The sequence below is a fragment of the Ovis aries genome, chromosome 7 (assembly GCF_016772045.2).
Source record: "Ovis aries strain OAR_USU_Benz2616 breed Rambouillet chromosome 7, ARS-UI_Ramb_v3.0, whole genome shotgun sequence".
Lineage (NCBI taxonomy): Eukaryota > Metazoa > Chordata > Mammalia > Artiodactyla > Bovidae > Ovis > Ovis aries.
The window spans coordinates 68,775,195-68,795,495 of NC_056060.1; the positions used below are offsets into that span (position 1 = coordinate 68,775,195).

The 20,301-nt window shown below is 35.4% G+C and overlaps 1 protein-coding gene across 10 annotated transcripts in view; it reads left to right on the plus strand.

The window, feature by feature from the left end:
* KIAA0586 (KIAA0586 ortholog) overlaps positions 1 to 20,301 on the plus strand; it is a 138,530-nt gene that overhangs the window by 25,566 nt on the left and 92,663 nt on the right. For all 10 annotated transcript variants that reach the window (XM_012181727.3, XM_012181729.3, XM_012181728.4 and 7 more), the window contains 9 exons: positions 2,080 to 2,212; positions 2,788 to 3,002; positions 3,425 to 3,497; positions 5,224 to 5,451; positions 6,360 to 6,534; positions 9,605 to 9,799; positions 11,917 to 12,104; positions 13,959 to 14,069; positions 15,221 to 15,301. In XM_012181727.3, coding sequence (XP_012037117.2) covers positions 2,080 to 2,212; positions 2,788 to 3,002; positions 3,425 to 3,497; positions 5,224 to 5,451; positions 6,360 to 6,534; positions 9,605 to 9,799; positions 11,917 to 12,104; positions 13,959 to 14,069; positions 15,221 to 15,301 — 1,399 coding nt within the window. The remainder of the gene's footprint in view (positions 1 to 2,079; positions 2,213 to 2,787; positions 3,003 to 3,424; positions 3,498 to 5,223; positions 5,452 to 6,359; positions 6,535 to 9,604; positions 9,800 to 11,916; positions 12,105 to 13,958; positions 14,070 to 15,220; positions 15,302 to 20,301) is intronic.

Consider the following 20,301-nt stretch of genomic DNA (forward strand, 5'->3'; position numbering starts at 1 on the left):
GTTCCCTGACCAGAGATTGAACCCAGGCCCTCAGCATGGAGTCCTAACCACTGGACCACCAGGGAATTCCCAAGACTTCATTATTATTTTTGTTGTTGTTCAGTCTCTAAGTCATATCTGACTTATTGCAACCCCATGGACTTCTGCATACCAGGCTCCTCTGTCCTTCACTATCTCCAGGAGTTGGCTCAGATTTATGTCCATTGAGTCAGTGTATCTAACCATCTCATCCTCTGCCACCCTCCTTCTCCTTTTGCCTTCAGTCTTTCCCAGCATCAGGGTCTTTTCCAGTGAGTTGCCTCTTTTCATCAGGTGGCCAAAGTATTGGAGCTTCAACTTCAGCATCAGTCCTTTCATTCTTTTGAAAAGTGAAAGTGTTAGTCACTCAGTTGTGTCTGACTCTTTGCAACCTCATGGACTGTAGCCTGCCAGGCTCCTCTATCCATGGGATTTTGCAGGCAAGAGGACTAGAGTGGGTTGCCATGCTGTCCTCCAGGAGATCTTCCCAACCCAGGGACTGATACTTTTCTCTACTTATAGTAGCTAATTTTTGGTCTTTCTCTAGTTAAGTCCAATATTTGGAGTTCCTCAAGGATAGTTTCTACTGATATTCTTTTTCCTGTGTCTGAGCTATATTTCCTATTTCTTTGTATCTCACAACTTTCTGTTGAAAATTAGACATTTAAAATAATTTAATGGGCCAGTTTTGGAAATTAGATTCTTCCATCAACTCCCACCCTCCCACCAGGGTTTGTTGTTACTGCTGGTTATTTTTCTTGTTGTTGCTGTTTAATGATTTTCCTGGACTAATTCTATAATTTTTATTCTTTATTATGTGTAGCAAGTCTCCATTTGATTAGCTAAGTCAGCTAATGATTGGAAGATTTCCTTAACTATTTTGAATGAATAAATCTTGCTATCTTTGCCAAGGGGCTGTGTGTGTGTGTGTGTGTGTGTGTGTGTGTGTGTGTGTGTGTGTGTGTGTGTGTGTGTGTGTGTATACACTGGGGAACACCTTCAGTGCTCCAGCAGTTTGTAAGCCTATCTTAATCCTAACTTCCTACTCGTAAAGAGTTCATGGTCAGCCAGATGTGAAAGATTATGCCCTTCTTAGGTCATTCTTTTGCATGCATAGAGCCCTGTCCATGCATGTGACCTTCTAGAGCCCCAGTAGTGTTTCGGAGCTTTTCAGACTCCACCATGGGGTCTTGCCGGGCAATTCAGTGGTTAAGACTCCATCTTCCAGTGAAGGGGGTATGGCTTGGACCTCTGGTCAGGGAACTAAGGTTCCACATGCCACAGGGTGTGGCCAAAAATTAAAAAAACAAACAACTCCATCGTGGACATCTCCTTCCTCAGTTTTTTGGCTTATTGTCCACCCTCTTGTTTGCTTCAACTGGTATGACTCCCTCAGGCAGCTAAGATGTTAAGCAGTTGCCACTGTTTTCAAAAAATGACCCTGGGATGGGATTTCTCACTGAGTCAGATTTAAGGAGAAACCTTGTGAATATGACTTTTTCCACTTTTTCCACCCTTTTAGTGCCTGTGAGGCTGTCGGTTTTTACAGCTACAGTGATGATGAGGCTGTTGATTTTCAAAGCTACTCAGAGTTGGAGAAAGGCCTCTGGGAATAGAGCAATTTAAAATACCACAGAGCTTGCTGTTCTTGTCAGCCATTCTTGTTAAGTAAATGTTCCTACAAGCTTTTGTTTAATTTCCACCATTCTGAAAAAGCTGATCTGACCATTTTTGCTAGTGTTTTGTTTGCTTTTATTCAGGAGTAGATTTTAGAGATTATTACTCTACCATTCTAGAAGTGCTTCTGCGCATTCGTTTCTTCCAAGCAAAACCATTTTCTGCTCTTTTCCTACTATTCTTAAACCAATCTGGTCAGAGTAATTTTGTTTCTTGCAATTTTTGTGTTCTGTATGTTTAACCACATAATTGACTGATTCTTTGTGCAATTTTAATAGGACCCATTTAGAATTCATTTAACTAAGAATGTATCAAAGATTTATATCATCAAATGTTTACGGAACTTAGGCAGTTTAGAAAACTTTACTTTGAAATCTTTTTCAGCATTGATACTATAGCCACTCAAAGATTTCCTTCCTATGAAGAACTAGGAACAGCTAAAGTGACTGTGCAGAAGTCTGACGATATTCTTCATGAACTTGATCAAAAGAGGAAAGAAACAAATAGTATACTCCAGGTAAAGTGTGAACAAAGTCTTGAAATTAATGATGAGCAAAGGTAAAAATTATGAAGAAATAAAGTTGCCAAGACAAAGCAGGAGGAGGATGAAGACAGAGCACTGAAAGACGTGTCAGCCCAGCTTGTTTCCCTTGCAGAACTTTTCCGAAAGCCCTCTGCAGGTGATTTCTGCTTCCTACTCCTTGGCTAAGAGTGAGCCACACACTCTCAAGTTGGAGAGGAAGGAAGGTGGAAGGGGAACGTGAATGGCCCTTATTTATCCAGTTCACATTGTCTGCCCTGCCTACCCAGAGCCAACTTGCTGTTAATTTGTTTGGCTTTCTTCACCCAGATAGAACTTTTATAGGTCACTGAACTACTGTGGGCTTCCCAGCCCCATTTTACTGAACATTCACAGTATACATCTAAAAGAAACTTTAGTTGCTGAGTATTCTTTTATAGCTCTTCAATTTGACAAATTCATTCCTTAGACTGGTGTAGTATATGCCCCAAACTATACTAACAGCTCTTATGTGGATTAAAATATGAATATAAGTTTTACATATTGATATTCTTGCCTTTTTATCTTTTAAGTTGAAAGAATCTCAGATGTCAGGGCTTGCGGATCTTCCACAGAATTCCATTAAGCTTCAAATAACAAATACAAGATCTGTATTGAAAGATGCTGAGAAGATTTTAAGAGGAGTACAAAATAATAAAAAAGTACTTGAAGAAAATCTGGAAGCTATAATTCGTGCAAAGGATGGAGCTGCCATGTATTCATTTATCAATGCTCTGTCCAACAACAGGTAGGACAGGATGTTGGCATCCCAAGGTTTTTTATGAAACTGCCAGTTTACAGGCTCTCTTCATTTTTTTTCTAAGCTCTTCCTTTTGCTTTAATGTGTTTTGATGTTTAGAAAAGATTCTTCATTGCCTTTGATAGTGTGGACTTATTATAAAGTTGGAATTTAGTTATATGCCTGCTGCTATTATTTTTCACAAGTGTTAATTTTCCCTTTAATTTTTTTTTTCTCTTTTTGGTATGTATTCACTGGAATCTACATATGCTTTGCAGGCATCCTTGAAACATTGGATGAAACTAATAACATTGGCTTTTCCTTTTCAAATGAAGGCTATTGGGCTACACAATAGATTCAAAGTTAGATAGGAGATCTGTTCTTAGAACCTTTAATGTTAATCTAAGAAAATTATTTTTTCTCTTTTGTAGGGAGATATCAGAGAAGATTCGGATCAAAAAGACTGTAGATGACTGGATTAAAACGATTTCTGCAGAAATTCAAGTAGGTATTGAAAAGAATTAAGTGAATTCTTAAGAGATACCATTGACTCCAATTTATAAGTATCATAGCTATTCTCAAAATATTCCTTATAAGTCCACTTGTAAGTCTTAATTTCACTCTTATCACCCATTGTACTTATTAGTAATAAGGTCCATTTTATTCAACATGTGCTTTGTCTCATAAATTATATTATGGCTGTTAACTGGAAAATTGTAGACAACTACTAAAATATGAGTGATTGCAAAGAAAATTTAGCAAAAGCATTTGGAAAAGAAAGTAGACATAAAAAGGTATACTTAGGAAGACAACAGATTTAGAAGCATTGGCTTACCAAAGTAAAAGCATCAAAGTTACTTTAAAGGAGAGTACTCCACAAAAATCTCTAAGGTTACTGTGTTTAGAGAAGTCAGTTCCAGATGGAAAAATTGCCACTTTCTCACTTCCACACATCTTATGGTGTATCTACAGACATTAGTATTGCAAAAATTCAGGAGAGTTCTTTTTATTAGGTGGTCAGTAATTTAAAGGAAATTTCTCAATATTTTATGTATTTTTAAGCAAAACTAGACAAGTTAACTCATTTTTACCTGGAGGTGCAAAGTGTTTTTTTCCTGACTGTAAGATATGTGTATATGCTTACTCACAGTTATAGCAGGGTGAAGTGTTAGTTTGGTTTCCATAGCATTAAACACTAAAATACACTTCTTTTGGGAGGGTGGGAAGGGTGTGTGTGTGTGTGTGTGTGTGTGTGTGTGTGTGTGTGTTGTGTTGTTTGTTGTCTCTCTCTCTCTCTTTTTTTTTAATGGCTACACCATGCAGCTTTGGGGATCTTACTTTCTTGACCAGGGTTTGAATCTGGCCCCTGACAGTGAATGAAAGCACAGAGTCCTAACCACTGGACCACCAGGGAGCTCTCTAAAATACACTTTTAAACACTGTTGTTTTAAGAATATGTATCTCCAGTACATAAAGAGTTTATATTAGCTGCTATGTGATGCACCAGAGGAAAAATTGACCTATGGGTCAAAAGACTTGGAGTTCACCTCTGGTTCTTCAGATGACTAGCAGTATATGTAACTGTAACAGTAGATGTCATGCAAAATATGCTTTTTTAAACCTTCAAGTAACTTCTAATTTATAAATATCTCAGAACTTTCTTACAAAATTTTTACTTTTTGAAAACTTATTTTTTAATTTAAATTTGAAGTTACTATCTTCATATGGTTTAAACATCAAAAAGTATAAAAACCTCTATGATGAAAAATTGCCCTCTTATCCCTGAAGATCGTCTACTGTTTCTCATTCCTCTGCTCCATAAAATACTAGTCTTTTAAATTTTTTATTTATTCTAAAAAGAATTCTTATTCATATTGAACCAATATCATTTATTTATAAAGCTTTTAAAACTGCTAAATCATATTTCTATAACAGTAGGAAAAAATGGGCTTCCATGGTGCCTCCGTGGTAAAGAATCCGCCTGCTAGTGCTGGGGACATGGAGTCAGGGGTTTGATCCCTGGGTCAGGAAGGTCCCCGGAGAAGGAAATGGCCAACCTGCTCTAGTATTCTTGCCTGGGAAATACCATGACAGAGGAGCCTGGCGAGCTACAGTCCATGGGGTCGCTAAAGAGTCAGACACAACTTAGCAGCTAAACAACAACAACTTTGGATGTGAAATGTTACTACTTGGATAGATTTTAAGTAATTTTAGTTTTGCTTGTATTAAGGATGAACTGACGAGAAAAGATTATGAACAAAAGAGATTTGATCAGAAGAATGAAAGGAACAAGAGAGCTTACAACATGAATAAATATATTAAAACCAACACACAAGATAAAACTGTAAACAGCTCTGTAATTCCAAGAAAACATTCTCAAAAACAAAAAGAGGATCGTCTTCGGAATCCACCTATAAGGAGCATGCCTGCTTCAAGCTTACAGAGAGAGAGAAGAGAAGTAAGGTTCTAATCTGGTTTTATGATGTAAATGTTGCATAATTATTAAAGATATAAATAATGAAATTACTGTGAAAATGTTTTAAAAATATGAGTGGCTATACAAATGAGAACCGTCTTTAACTACTGATATTTACAGGTTTTGATATCTGTAATGTAGAAATTATTGCACAAAGTACACCATTCTTTCCTTTTGAGTTGACATGCTTATAGTATTTCAGTTATACTGGATTTATTTAAAAATCATCGTCCAAAAATTAGATTTTTTTAGTTCATGGTATTCAGAATTGTGTATGTGTGTGTATTTTTGTTTGGTTATTTTTCAGTTTAATAAATGTCTGTTTAGTGCCCAATGATTGCATGGCAAGGTACTAGATGCTATGGAGGGAATTTTTTGGCTGCCCTGAGTAGTTAACTTTGTTAATGCCAAACATGGATTGTTGGGCAGATTAATAAAGCATCTAATTAATTCAGTGCTTGGTGCTCAGCAGATGTTCAATAAATGCTACTTTTCTGTGGCATTTAGATTATGATTGAAGGTGGGATCAGAAATGTAGAAAATTATTTAAAGACTTGGTTTGTGTCATTTTACTGTACTTGAAAGTTACTACTTTCAGATGTAAAATGTGTTTAAGCTTTCTTTTTGGTACTGAAAATATGCTTAGTAGTATAAGAATCTTCATGTTTCTTGGGTAAATGATTTTTGTCTTTAATTTTCATGCTTTTGAAAACTTTAAAACTGCAGTTTGGAAATTGTCTCCAGAATTTAAGAGCTATTTAATATAGAGGATTTTCCTGATCTGATCATTCTTAATACAGTACTTAAGCTGGCAAAAGGAGGTTTTAGAAAAATGAGATAAGTGTTTGATGACTATTTTGCTGATGAGTTGAATACTTTTGTGTACTTAGGGATTTTTGAAAGCAACCACAGTGGTGCAAGACAAGGATTATATGTTACAAATATATGGAAAACCAGTTTATCAGGGTCACCGCAGCACTCTTAAAAAAGGACCATATCTCAGATTTAATTCTCCATCTCCTAAGTCCAGACCACAGAGACCAAAAGTAATAGAACGAGTTAAAGGTATGAAACCTCATTTTTTGTGGTATCACTTTAATATATAAAGTTTAATTTTTGCTATTTATTTATTAATACATTCAAATTATATCATGCTTAGGGATGGAAATATTTCCTTCCAGGAGAGTAAGAAAAAACAGACCAGACTCGAAATATTGGAGGGAAAAGTAGTATTAGATGGTATCTTCAGATAAACTTAATAAAATTTATGAGATGATGACTCTTAAGCAATTTAAATTATAATATTAGGGAATGTAGACTGTTCTTGCAGATCTTAGCCTATCATGTTCTTTATGGACAGAAAGATGAGCCATATCCTGTACATTATCATAAAAGTGCTTATGGGCACTTTTAAAGTTTGGTTTGTTCTCAAAGAGCCTTAAGTTGCAGAAGTGAAAAATTCTTTATCATGTTTATATACAAGTAGAAATATCTTTATTTATCACTATATGTTTTGATTGACACATACCACTTTACTAGCATATTTAAATATAACTTTTAGTTAAGTATTGACTCAGTTGACTTTGGTTACAGTTTGAAATTTCTCAGCTTGTGCTTTAGCAGTCTGTAAGCTACTTTGATAATATGCTGTAACTCATGGATCCCAGTTCATTTTCCTTTCTGATCCTGTCTTGTGAGTGGGTGATTGCTTTATTTTTCCTTTCCTTTACAAAAGTTAGTTGATCATATAGGGTGTCAGTTTATCTAGAAATCTTATAGATTTTGTTTTAGTAGGCTTTATGGATGATGTTTACCCTAATGTTTCCTTGATTTATTAGAGCTTGCTGTTAACTTATATTTGGGATTTGGAAACTTTTGCAAAAAATGACCCAACGTTTTAAAATACTTTCAAATCCAAAAATCACTCTATGAATTAACTCTTAATGATAAAGTGATTGAGAACCTATGGATACAACCTCCTCTTTGGGCCCTGGTACCTGTTATTTCCCCTGCCTGGAGAGCTTTTCCCATAGACCCTTGCATGGCTCACTGTGAGTTCTTTCAGTCTCTGTTCTTAGCTGTTAGCTACTCAGAGAGGTCTATGTTGACCATCTCATCCAAAATGTCATCACCTAACCCTCTCTATTCCTTCCTCTGCATATTGCCCTTCACCATCTGATGTATTTTTGTTTATCAGTTTTTTTCCTTAAGAAGTTATAAGCTACATGAGTACAGTTGGTTTATTCAGTACTTATATTCCCTTTGTCTGGAATGATGGCAAACACATTTTAAATGCTGACAATATATTTTAAATAAACTTGTAAGCAAAACATTCATTCAGTTGAATGAATCAATACTTGAGAAGGTGATAAGAAAATTATAGATGTAGTACTAAAATTTTTCTTCCTAGTATCATAAAACTATATTTATAAGTCCAGATTTATAAAACTCAGTTCAGTTCAGTCGCTCAGTTGTGTCCGACTCTTTGCAACCCCATGAATCACAGCACACCAGGCCTCCCTGTCCACCACCATCTCCCGGAGTTCACTCAGACTCATGTCCATTGAGTCCGTGATGCCATCCAGCCATCTCATCCTCGGTCGTCCCCTTCTCCTCCTGCCCCCAATCCCTCCCAGCATCAGAGTCTTTTCCAATGAGTCAACTCTTCGCATGACATGGCCAAAGTACTGGAGCTTCAGCTTTAGCATCATTCCTTCCAAAGAAATCCCAGGGTTGATCTCCTTCAGAATGGACTGGTTGGATCTCCTTGCAGTCCAAGAGACTCTCAGGAGTCTTCTTCAACACCACAGTTCAAAAGCATCAATTCTTCGGCGCTCAGCCTTCTTCACAGTCCAACTCTCACATCCATACATGACCACAGGAACAACCATAGCCTTGACTAGATGGACCTTAATTGGCAAAGTAATGTCTCTGCTTTTGAATATGCTATCTAGGTTGGTCATAACTTTTCTTCCAAGGAGTAAGCATCTTTTAATTTCATGGCTGCAGTCACCATCTGCAGTGATTTTGGAGCCCCCAAAAATAAAGTCTGCCACTGTTTCCACTGTTTCCCCATCTATTTGCCATGAAGTGATGGAACCAGATGCCATGATCTTCGTTTTCTGAATGTTGAGCTTTAAGCCAACTTTTTCACTCTCCTCTTTCACTTTCATCAAGAGGTTTTTTAGCTCCTCTTCACTTTCTGCCATAAAGGTGGTATCATCTGCATATCTGAGTTTATTGATATTTTTCCCAGCAATCTTGATTCCAGCTTGTGTTTCTTTTTAAAACTACTCATACATTAAAACTAAAAATGTAGTAATGTCAGGTATTAATTTAATTTAGAAGAGATTTTAGTTTCTTTTCCTTTACAGTTTTACTTGACTTTTGCAAGGTTTTAATAAGTATAGAATTTGATTATCTTTACATTATTTCTAAGGATAAAGTCGGGTTATTCAGAATAATGAGAGGATGAAAAAAATTTTCAATTCCAAAAATGATCTTTAACTGTTTTACACCTGTTGGAAAAAATGTGAGTTAAGTAATACATGCTGAATATTCTTTCAAATCTTAATCAACATTTTTTCGTAGTCATTATATCGTTTCGTTTTTTCTTTTTTTTTAACTTTTGTCTTTATTTTTTGGTTGCTCTATGCAGCATGTGGGATCTTAGTTCCCTGACCAGAGATTGAACCCAGGTTCCCTGAATTGGAAGCACAGAGTCTTAACAGGGAATTTCCGTAGTCATTGTATCTTTTCTATCATATTATTTGCACAAGTTGTTGCATCTATTCAGAGATTGAAAAACCACAACCTGCAGGCTATATGCCTGTTTTTATACATAAAGCTCTCTTGGAACATAGGTGCACATTCATTTATGTATTTGTCTATGAGTGCTTTCATGCTACAGTAGAACTGCGATGTTGTCACTGAGACCACTTGGGCCATGAGGCTAAAATATATCCTATCTGGCCACTTAAGAAAAAGTTTGTCACTCCTTGAATTATATGTTACTTGTATTTTGGGGTCCTATAACCTTGTTACATAGAGTGAGATCTTTATGTGGAGAAGAGTTGCTATATTTGTAGATGTTCAAACAATATTTTAAAATATCTGCCATTGATGATTATTATAGGCACTAAAGTAAAGTCTATAAGAACACAAACAGAGTTTTCTGCCACGAAACCTACAAAGGTGGATTCTAAGTTGCAACATTCTATTACTACACTGTCTCCTGGTGATCAGCAGTATTTGTTCAGCCCAAGCCGGGAAATGCCTACTTTTTCAGGTACACTGGAAGGTCATCTGATTCCTATGGCAGTTCTTTTAGGTAAGACCCAACAAAATATATGGCATAAATTTAAAAATTCTATTCGGCAATAACATAACTTACAAAATGGTATTGACACAGTAGTCATGTACTTTTCCTTTATGTGTTGCTTATATTTGAGAATAGGGCTTCAGGATATGTTTTACTTTGTCTAGTAGCAGTGTCTGAAATGATGCTGTATTTTCACTCACAGGAAACATTCTTACAGTATTTTATAGTATATTGCTGTAGATGAAATTAAAATAATGTTTAAACATGTCATGAAAGTAGTGAAAGTTGCTCAGTTGTGTCCAACTCTTTGCAACTCCATGGTCTATACAGTCCATGGAATTCTCCAGGCCAGAATACTATTGGAGTGGGTAGCCACTCCATTCTCCGGGGGACTCTTCCCAACCCAGGGATCAAACCCAGGTCTCCCGCATTGCAGGTGGATTTTTTTATCAGCTCAGCCACCAGGGAAGCCCAAGATTACTGGAGTGGGTAGCCTATCCCTTCTCCAGCGGATCTTCCTGACCCAGAAATGGAACCGGGGTCTCCTGCATTGCAGGCGATTCTTTACCAGCCGAGCTACCAGGGAAGCTAGACATGTCATAAACATTCCTAATAATTAAAGAATTTAAGGATTTTGATTGGTTTAATATCATTGTACCTTAGGAGAAATACTTTGAATTACCTTTTATGTACTTTTGGACTAAGCTATGATAAGTAAAAATTTTGTAGCTGTGTGTTCTAAGCTAAGAGTTTGTTATTAACTTATTTTAGTTCTCTCAGACCCATCATTGTAAAAGTTGAACAAATAATTTTTGATATCACCCTAGCTCTTCAAATGGAGAGGCAATGGCAACCCACTCCAGTACTCTTGCCTGGAAAATCCCATGGATGGAGGAGCCTGATGGGCTGCAGTCCATGGGGTCACTAAGAGTCAGACATGACTGAGCGACTTCACTTTCACTTTTCACTTTCATGCACTGGAGAAGGAAATGGCAACCTGCTCGTGTTCTTGCCTGGAGAATCCCAGGGACGGGGGAGCCTGGTGGGCTGCCATCTATGGAGTTGCACAGAGTCGGACATGACTGAAGCAACTTAGCAGCACCAGCAGCAGCTCTTCAAATCTAGTTAGCTATTTTTCCTTTTAATGTCTTTGCAATTCTTAATTTTGATGAATTATTGTGAATGTTTGTATATATATAATATGAATATTTTCCACCATGAGAGAATTTTTTATTTTTGATATTATGGGTTAATGACATATCATCTTGGTAGCAGTCTGTTCAACCATGTCTTCTACTAAAATAATAAGCAATACTCATAAAGTCCTTACTGTGTACCAGATATAGATCTAAGTACTTTATATAAATTAGCTTATTTAATCCACCCTATAAAACACATGGTAATGTACCAGTTTTATAAATGAAGGAACTGGGGCACAGAAGAGTTTACTGATTTCTCAAAGGCCACATAGTTAGAGTGGATTAGATAGATTAGTTAGATTCAGACCCAGGCCTTGTGATTTTTAGAGTCTGTGCTTTTAGTGAGAGCACTGCTCCCTGTTTACTTTGAAATATAGGAAACAAATGGAAATTTTGAAGTGAAAGGTAACAAAAATTTTGATTGGCTATGATAGTTACCAAATAGTAGGCCTACATGATATTTATTAGTAGTCAGACACTAGCATTTTGTTGTTGGTTTTATTTCTGTCCATTTTTGCTCTATGAAAATTTGAGAATAAAAATAATGCAACATAATGCAGTATATTTCAGTCTCGCCTTTGCCTCTTACACCCTATTATGACCTTCAGCAAATTATGTTTCTAAACCTCTGTCCTCAGCTGTAAAGTGTGGGTAATATTAATACTTCATAGACTTATTTAATTTAGATGGTGGATGTGAAGTGTTTAGTACATATGAGTGCCTAGTAAATGTTGGTCACCGGGGACAGGCTGACATGGGGAGGACCATGACGATAGTGATGACAGAGGGGAAGATGATTGCAGAGGGAAAGGAAAGGTAGTGCTTTCCTTTCATGTGGGAATTTAACCGTAAAGATCTAGGTTATACATTAGAATTTTCTCTTTATTTCTGAAATGGTTGACGCCTTTTCTCCCCTGAATTTTTTAGGACAAACCCAAAGTAATAGTGATTCCATGCCACCTGCTGGGGTAATTGTAAATAAGCCACACCCTGTAACAGTGACAACTTCAATTCCACCATCATCTCGAAAAATAGAACCTGGAGTAAAGAAACCTAACATAGCAGTTGTAGAAATGAAGTCAGAAAAAAGGGATCCTCCTCAGCTTTCTGTACAGGTATGCAGTGTGTATGAGCAGAAAAGTTTAAGAAATAAAACCTTTGGCATAACTTCAGTGCTTAAAATCTGTTGTATTGCTTCATGAAGACTTTGCTTTCCTGATGGATCTTTCATTCTTTAAAACTATGATATTTATGTGATATCACTATCCTTGTTCTGCATGGTTTAAGCTACCTTTTCTAAGCCAGTGACTCATATCCTGGTGACTTGATGATATTCCAAAGGGAATAATTGAACAGTTTATTATAATTAATTTTTTAAAAGGCTTACAGTGTTTGTTATAATTAAACTTTAACCTTTACACAAACATATATGAGGACTTGGATGAATGGGGAGAGAACTTGTATGTGAATTTAAAATATTCAGGTTGTCAATTCTTCCTAAGTTAATGTATGATTTAAGTGAAATTGTATTTAAAAAATAAAAGCCATTACTTTTTTTTTTTTAACTTGAACTTTAGGATCATTTTGATATTTGAAAGAACAAAGAGTTTAGTGTTTTGATACTGGTCCCATTTAAGAAATATTCTTAGTTTTTAAAAAGAATGTAGTATGTAATAGATACTTCATTAGTCAATGGGAAATAGGATTCTCTTAAAAGAAATGACGTATGTTATAATTGGTTAGCAGTGTAGAAATGGATCAGTTTTAGACTCTAAATTTTTACTGTATGTAGCAAATGAGTTCCAAATAGGCAATAGGCTAAAGTATAGCTACAAAATATAAAAACAAGAATTAGAAGATAACTGCATGCAGTCCTTATCAAAACTGAAGCTAAGTCTGGATATGAGAGGAGGAAACTTAGATATGATAGAAAACAGACTTGATTCTATAAAATTTAAAACTTATATATGTAAAAAACTTCTAAATAAAAAGGGAAGTGACATATAGTGAGAACATATGAAAGGAATATGATAGGTTTATTTTTAAATATAAAAACCTCCATAAATTAGTAAGAAAACATAAGAGGAAATTCATATTCAAAAAATGTAAGACTCTAGAGGCAACAGAGTTTATAAGATATCAAATTGAGTAATTTAAATCTTGCTAGTTACCATGGTAGTGCAAATTAAGATAACAATATAATATATATCTCCATTTAAAAACTGTTCTTGCTGAAATACTTCTATTATCTAATTTCAGTGAAACTTGGGTGACTGATTATTGTTTTGATGATGGAAAGAGATCTCTTTTGGATTGCATTTCAGTAGTAATTACCAAGAATCTTAAATAATTATGCTTTTTGGCTCAAGAAGTTACTCTTATGTTTGACTGTATATCATAATGAAATAATTCAAAGTCAGGGGAAAAAACCCTTACATATATATGAAATGTTTTGGAGTGATATATTTCTATCTATCAAATAGTGAGTATATAAGGAATATCCTGAATGTTTACCAACAGGAAATGATAAAATAATAAAGGCATATGTACAGTCATTTAAAATATAATTATGAAGTCTATATGGTAGTATAGTAAGGCATTTATGACCTGATTACAATGGAAAATCTGGAATGAAACAGTTTTAGATTTTAGCTATGGATACCCAGGGACAGGGGAGCCTGGTGGGCTGCCATCTGTGGGGTCGTACAGAGTCGGACACGACTGAAGCGACTTAGCAGCAGCAGCAGCGGATAATAAAAAGATAAGGGGGATAGTAAAAATGAAGTTGTGTTAAGTAGGATTCTTTGTGTTTCCCTTTTATTTTCCAGTTTTTGTAAAATATGCTTTCATAATTTAAATTTGTTATCCATTGACTTTGCAATAAAAAGTTAAATGTTATTGATACATAGATTCACAGGTATTTGAGTCAAAGTGATGAACTGAAAGCTGGATGTTGTATTCTGTTTTAGGTATTACCCAATGTAGACATTGACAGCATCTCTAATGGTAGTGCTGAGGTCGGTCTGTCTCCTTCTAGTCCCAAAGAAGCATCTTCTCCTCCTTTGAGAACCTGGATACAGGTATTACTTAGGAATGTATCATATATCTTTGAACAGTCTGATTATAGACTTTAACTGATATTCTGTGCAAAGTCTCCCATTATAATATATTTTAATTATTTAGGTTTTAAGGAAAAGATTCAAAACAAATTTGAAATTGCTTATGAACTTGAAAAAAAGAGTTTGATTAAGACCTTTACATTTATCAACATTTTGAAAGTGATCATCCTTAGTGTAACTTTTTGGCAACTTAAGCTGTAAGACTCATATGTGAGGAATTAATTTCTGTCTCTTTGGAGAAGAATCTTGATTTAAATGGGAATTATAGTTTTCCTGAATGTGAATTTTATAGCTACAGTTGGAATTCATGTTTTGGGATGTTGCTTTGACATCAAACTATTGACATGATGCAAAAATATGCATTTCTTTCTAGTAATATTTATTTGCTGCTTGTGATTGAATGACAGAATTAGGACTAGCACTGTAACTTTTCCTTGGGTTTCATCTATTCTAAGCAAATTTAGTCATTGAGCATATAATTTTAAGGAGAGGAAGAACATCGATTTTTCACAATCAAAAATAGTGAAAATTGAATGACCCCTAATGCCATTTGTGCCTAATTTAATTTTTCATCAGCATTTTTTTTAACTAGAAGTTTATTAGAACATATATAATTTCAAATAATAATTTTTTAGACTATTAGTCATTGTGCTCTAAGGAATTATCTATTGTGGTTTTTGATAACTAGGTTATATATATATTGTGAAGCCTGGAGACTAAATTTGTAAAATAATTGTTTTCTTTATTTTTTTTATAAATTATTTGATTCTTTATCTGTCTTTTTGTGAGTTTGTGTATGTGTAAACTTATATATCCACATAAACATTTTTCTTTAGCAGAAAAATCGCAATAATTAACTTGATCAGTTGACTTAAGTTGGTTTGTTGATGGAGTCCTTGATAGAAAAACTGATACCTAATTTTTTATAGCTGTTGAAATGATAACTTAATGACTTAAAGACTGGCTTGGATTTCATTTACTAATTACATCGTTTCTGAGCAAGATATCAACATAAAAAATAGAGGCATGTAATTATAAGCTTATGCTGTGGGTCGTATTACAGTAAATTAGGTATAATTTGCAACAAAAACTTTCTGAAAATGCTTTCTTAGGCTCCAGAATTTACGAAGGCAGATGAAGAAGAGATGAAGTTTCCAGGAATGAACTTTGATGAAGTAATTGATATTGTACAGGTAACAAAGCTTAGCAGTCCTGTGAATTTATTTTTCTGGTATTTTTTCATGTGACTTGATTATCTTTTTTTTTTTTTTTTGCTGTACCATGCAACATATGAACTGCCAGGGGATTCCCCTGAGACTTTTTTTTTTTTTTAAGAGCAGTTTTGGTTCACAGCAAAATTGAGAGAGATGTACAGAAATTATCTGTATGTTCCCTACATTCACACATGCAAAGCCTCCCCCATTATCAATATATCCTAACAATTTGAATTTGTTAAAGTTGATGTATCTACACTGACACATCATATTCAAAGTATGTAGGTGACCTTATGTTGTATGGTCTGTGGATTTGGAAAAATGTATTCATCATTATACTGTTACACAGAGTATTTTCTCTGCCCCCAGGTCCTCTGTGTTCTATTTATCCTTTCCCTTACCCACCCCTGTCCCTAGCAATCACTGATATTCTTACTGTCTTTATAGTTTTGTCTTTTCCAGAATGTCATATGTTTGGAATCATATAGTATGTAGCTTTCTCAGATTGGCTTCTTTCTCTCAGTAATATTTACTTTAGTTTCCTCCATATCTTTTCATGGCTTGAAAACTCATTTCTTTTTAGTACTGAGTAATATTCCATTATCTAAATGGATCACAGCTTATCCATTCACCTACTAAAGGACATTTTGGTTGTTTACAAGTTTTGGCAATTATGAATAAAGCTGCCATAAGTATCTGTGACATAAGTTTTTAACTCCTTTGGGTAGTTATCAAGGAGCACAATTGCTGGCTTATATAGTAAAAGTATCTTTCCACTTGTGAGAAGTCACTAAACTGTCTTGTCATCCTTGCTGTACCATTTTACATTCTCATCAACAATGAATGATAGTTCCTGCTTTTTCATATCCTTACCAGCATATGGTATTGTCAGTATTCCAGATTTTGTCTCTTCTAACAGGTGTGTAATGATATATTATTGTGTTTTAATTTGCGTTTCCCTGATGGCGTATGATGTAGAGCATCTTTTCAAATGCTTGTTTGCCATCTGTACATCTTCAGTGAGCTGTCTGAAGGTCTTTGGCCCAATTTAAAGTTTGGGTTGTTCTCTTATTATTGAGTTTTAAGAGTTTTTTGGTATATTTTGGTTAACAGTCTTTATCAGATGTGTCTTTTGCAAATATTTTCTCCTAGTCTGTAGCTAATTTTCTAATTCTCTTGACATTCTTTTCAACAGAGCAAAAAATTTTAATTTGAATGAAGTCCAGCTTATCAGTTAGTTTTTTCATGGGTTGTCCCTTTGGTCTTCTATCTAAAAAGTCACCTAATGCAAAGAGCTGACTCATTTGAAAAGACCCTGATGTTGGGAAAGATTGAAGGCAGGAGGAGAAGGGGACGACAGAGGATGAGATAGTTAGATGGCATCACCGACATGAGTCTGGGTAAACTCTGGGAGTTGGTGATGGACAGGGAGGCCTGGCGTGCTGTGGTTCATGGGGTCGCAAAGAGTCAAGACACGACTGAGCAACTGAACTGAACTGAACTAAAAAGTCATTGCCATACCCACAGTCATCTAGGTTTTCTCCTGTGTTATCTCTAGTTTTATAGTTTTGCATTTTAATTTTAGGTCTATAATCCATTCTGAGTTAATTTTTGTGAAGGGTGTAAGCTCTGTGTCTAAATTTATTTTTTTGCCTGTGACTGTCCAGTTGTTCTAGCACCATTTGTTGAAATGACTATCTTTGCTCCATTGTATTGCCTTTTCTTCTTTGCTATAGAATAGTTGACTATATTTATGTGGATCTATTTCTGGGTCTTTTATTCTGTTCCATTGATTTGTCTGCTCTTTTGCCAGATAAAACAACTGCCTTGTTTATTATTCCTTTATAGTAAGTCTTGAAGTTGGATGTTGTCAGTCCTCCAACTTTATTCTTCACCTTCAATATCATATTAGCTATTCAGGGTCTTTTGCTTCTCCATATAACTCTTAGAGTAAGTTTGTTGATATCTCCAAAATAACTTGTTGAGATTTTTCTTGAAATTACATTGACTCTGTAGATCAATTTGGGAAGAACTGACATCTTAATGTTATTTAGTCTTCCTCTCCATGAACATGGAGAACATATTTGAACATATTTCTCCACTTATTTAGTTTTTTATTTCATTCATTTGAATTATATAGTTTTCCTCATAGATCTTATACATGTTTTATAGGTTTTATACCTAAGTATTTCATTTTAAGGGAGCATGCTAATGTAAATGGTATTGCATTTTTAATGTCAAATTCTACTTGTTCATTGTTGATATATAGGAAAGTGATAGACTTGTGTATGTTAACCTTGATTCCTACAACCTTGTCATAATTGCTATTTAAAAACAGGAGTCTTTTCGTTGTTTCTTTTTAGATTTTCTACATATATAATCATGTCATCTGCAAATAAAGGTAGTTTTATTTCTTCCCAGTCTGTATACCTTTTAATTTTCTTTTCTTGTCAGATTACATTAGCAGGGACTTCTTAGTGTAGTGTTGAAAAGGAGTGGTGAGAGGTGATGACATTCTTGCCTTTTTTCTGATGGTTGAGTATCTTTTGACCATCAGTATTATGTTATAGTGTTTGAGAAGCTTCCTTTTACTTTGCAGTTGAATATATTTTAAAATTATAAGGTTGTTTTTCTATAGTACAGTGTTTATGCTTTGTTGCTCAGTTGTGTCCGACTCTTTGAGACTCCCATGAACTGAAGCCCACCAGGCTCCTCTGTCCATGGAATTTTCCCGGCAAGAATACTGGAGTGGGTTGCCATTTCCTCTTCCAGGGAATCTTTCTGACCCAGGGACTGAACCTGCATCTCTTGTGTCTCCTGCGTTGCAGGCAGATTCTTTATCCGCTGAGCCATCAGGAAAGCTTTATCACCTAGCTGCCTCCATGGAACTTGATTGTTAGCTGTTTCCCACCTGCATCTCATCTCTCTTGCTTCCTACTTCCTTTTTCTTTTTTATTCCCTTTGGTTTCCTTCTCTCCAGTCTGTTCCTTCTTCTGTTAGATTTGTCTGTTTTAATTTCTGGATCATTGACAAAGTTACTGCTTAGTTCATGTTGAGGAAAAAAGTTGGGAGGGGTCTGAAATCCAAGAGAAGAGCCCATATAGCAGGAAGAGTTATAGAAATGATAGAAATGGTTAAATAGAAAGAGAGAAAAATTAGGAGAAAGTAAAATATTAGATTGGTACAAAACTGATTGTGGTATTGCATTGTTAAACTTTGCCACTTGATATTGAAATATATTCTTAAATGTGGTTATGTTATACATCATTTTAATGCACATTTCTTGCTTTATGTTTTTTGCTAATGAGTTATTACTTGCTCTTTATATGTATTTTAGACTATTGAAATGATGTTAGACAAAAAGCAAATTCAAGTGATTTTCTTATTCAAGTTCAAAATTGGTTAAGAAGCAGAGGAGACAACTCACAACATCAGCAATGCATTTGGCCCCTGCTAATGAACTCTGGGAGTTGGTGATGAACAGGGAGGCCTGGCGTGCTGCATTTCATGGGGTTGCAAAGAGTCGGGCATCACTGAGTGACTGAACTGAATTGAATGAATGGTAATGAATGTAAAGTGCGGTGGAACTGCTAATGAATATAAAGGGCAGTGGTGGTTCAAGAAGTTTTGTAAAAGAGATGAGAGCCTTGAAGAGGAGGAGTGTAGTGGGCAGCCAATGGAAATTGACAACTAATTGAGAGCAACCATCAAAGCTGACCCTCTTACAACTACATGAGAAGTTGCCAAGAACTCAGTGTTGACCATTCTATGGTCGTTTGGCATTTGAAGCAAATTGGAAAGGTGAAAAAGCTTGATAAGTGGTTGTTTCGTGAGCTGCCTACAAAGGAAAAAAATTCATCTTTTTGAAGTGTTACCTTCTCTTTTTCTACGCAACAGTGAACTGTTTATTGATCAGATTGTGATGTATGATGAAAATTGAATTTTATACCACCAGCAACAACCATCTCAGTGGTTAGGCTGAGAAGACGTTCCAAAGCACTTTGCAAAGCCAAACTTGCACCAAAAAAAGTGTCATGGTCACTGTTGGGTGATCTGCTGCTGGTCTGATCCATTATAGCTCTCTGAATCCTGGCAAAACCAGTACGTCTGAGAAGTATCCTCAGCAAACTGATGAGAATACACCAAAGACTGCAATGCCTGCAACCAGCATTAGTCAACAGAAAGGGTCCAGTTCTTCTCCACAACAACACCTGACCACACATCACACAACCAGTGCTTCAAAAATTGAATGAATTGGTCTATGAAGTTTTGCCTCATCTGCTGTATTCACCTGACCTCTCCTCAACCAACGACTACTTCTTCAAGCATCTAGACAACTTTTTGCAGGGAAAATGCTTCTGCAACCAGCAGGAGGCAGAGAATGCTTTCCAAGAGGTTTTTGAATATGCTAGAGAAATAAACCAACTTATTGGCAAAATGTATTGATTATAAGGGTTTCTATTTTGATTAGTAAAGATGTGTTTGAGCCTAATTAGAATGATGTAAAATTCAGGCCCTGAAACCACAATTACTTTTTGCACCAACCTATATAAAGGATGGGAGAAAAGATCATAGAACATAGTGACTACTTGAACAATGACGTGTCAGTAGACTTTCAAGAAGACATTTGTTCGTGTTTCTTAGACTTTCCGAACTAAGACTAGCTTTGTTGATCATAAAATAAAACCTTATTTTAAATATTAAGAGATATATAATATATTAATGTTACTTGCTCACTGGTATGTTTTCTCTTGTGAGCTCCACATGAATGTCTTGAAGGCAAGAATATTATTTATCTTTATGTTCCTAATGTGTAGAAGTGACATTAGACAGCTGTTCAATGTACAAGTGAAAGAAACATAGAAATAGCAAAGAATTTGGACTTCAAAGAGGAGTGTGTCTACCCTTGCTCTGCCACTCTAATAGCTGTGAACTTCATTTTTCAATAGGAGAATATTATTGAGTTACACTTTTTAAAG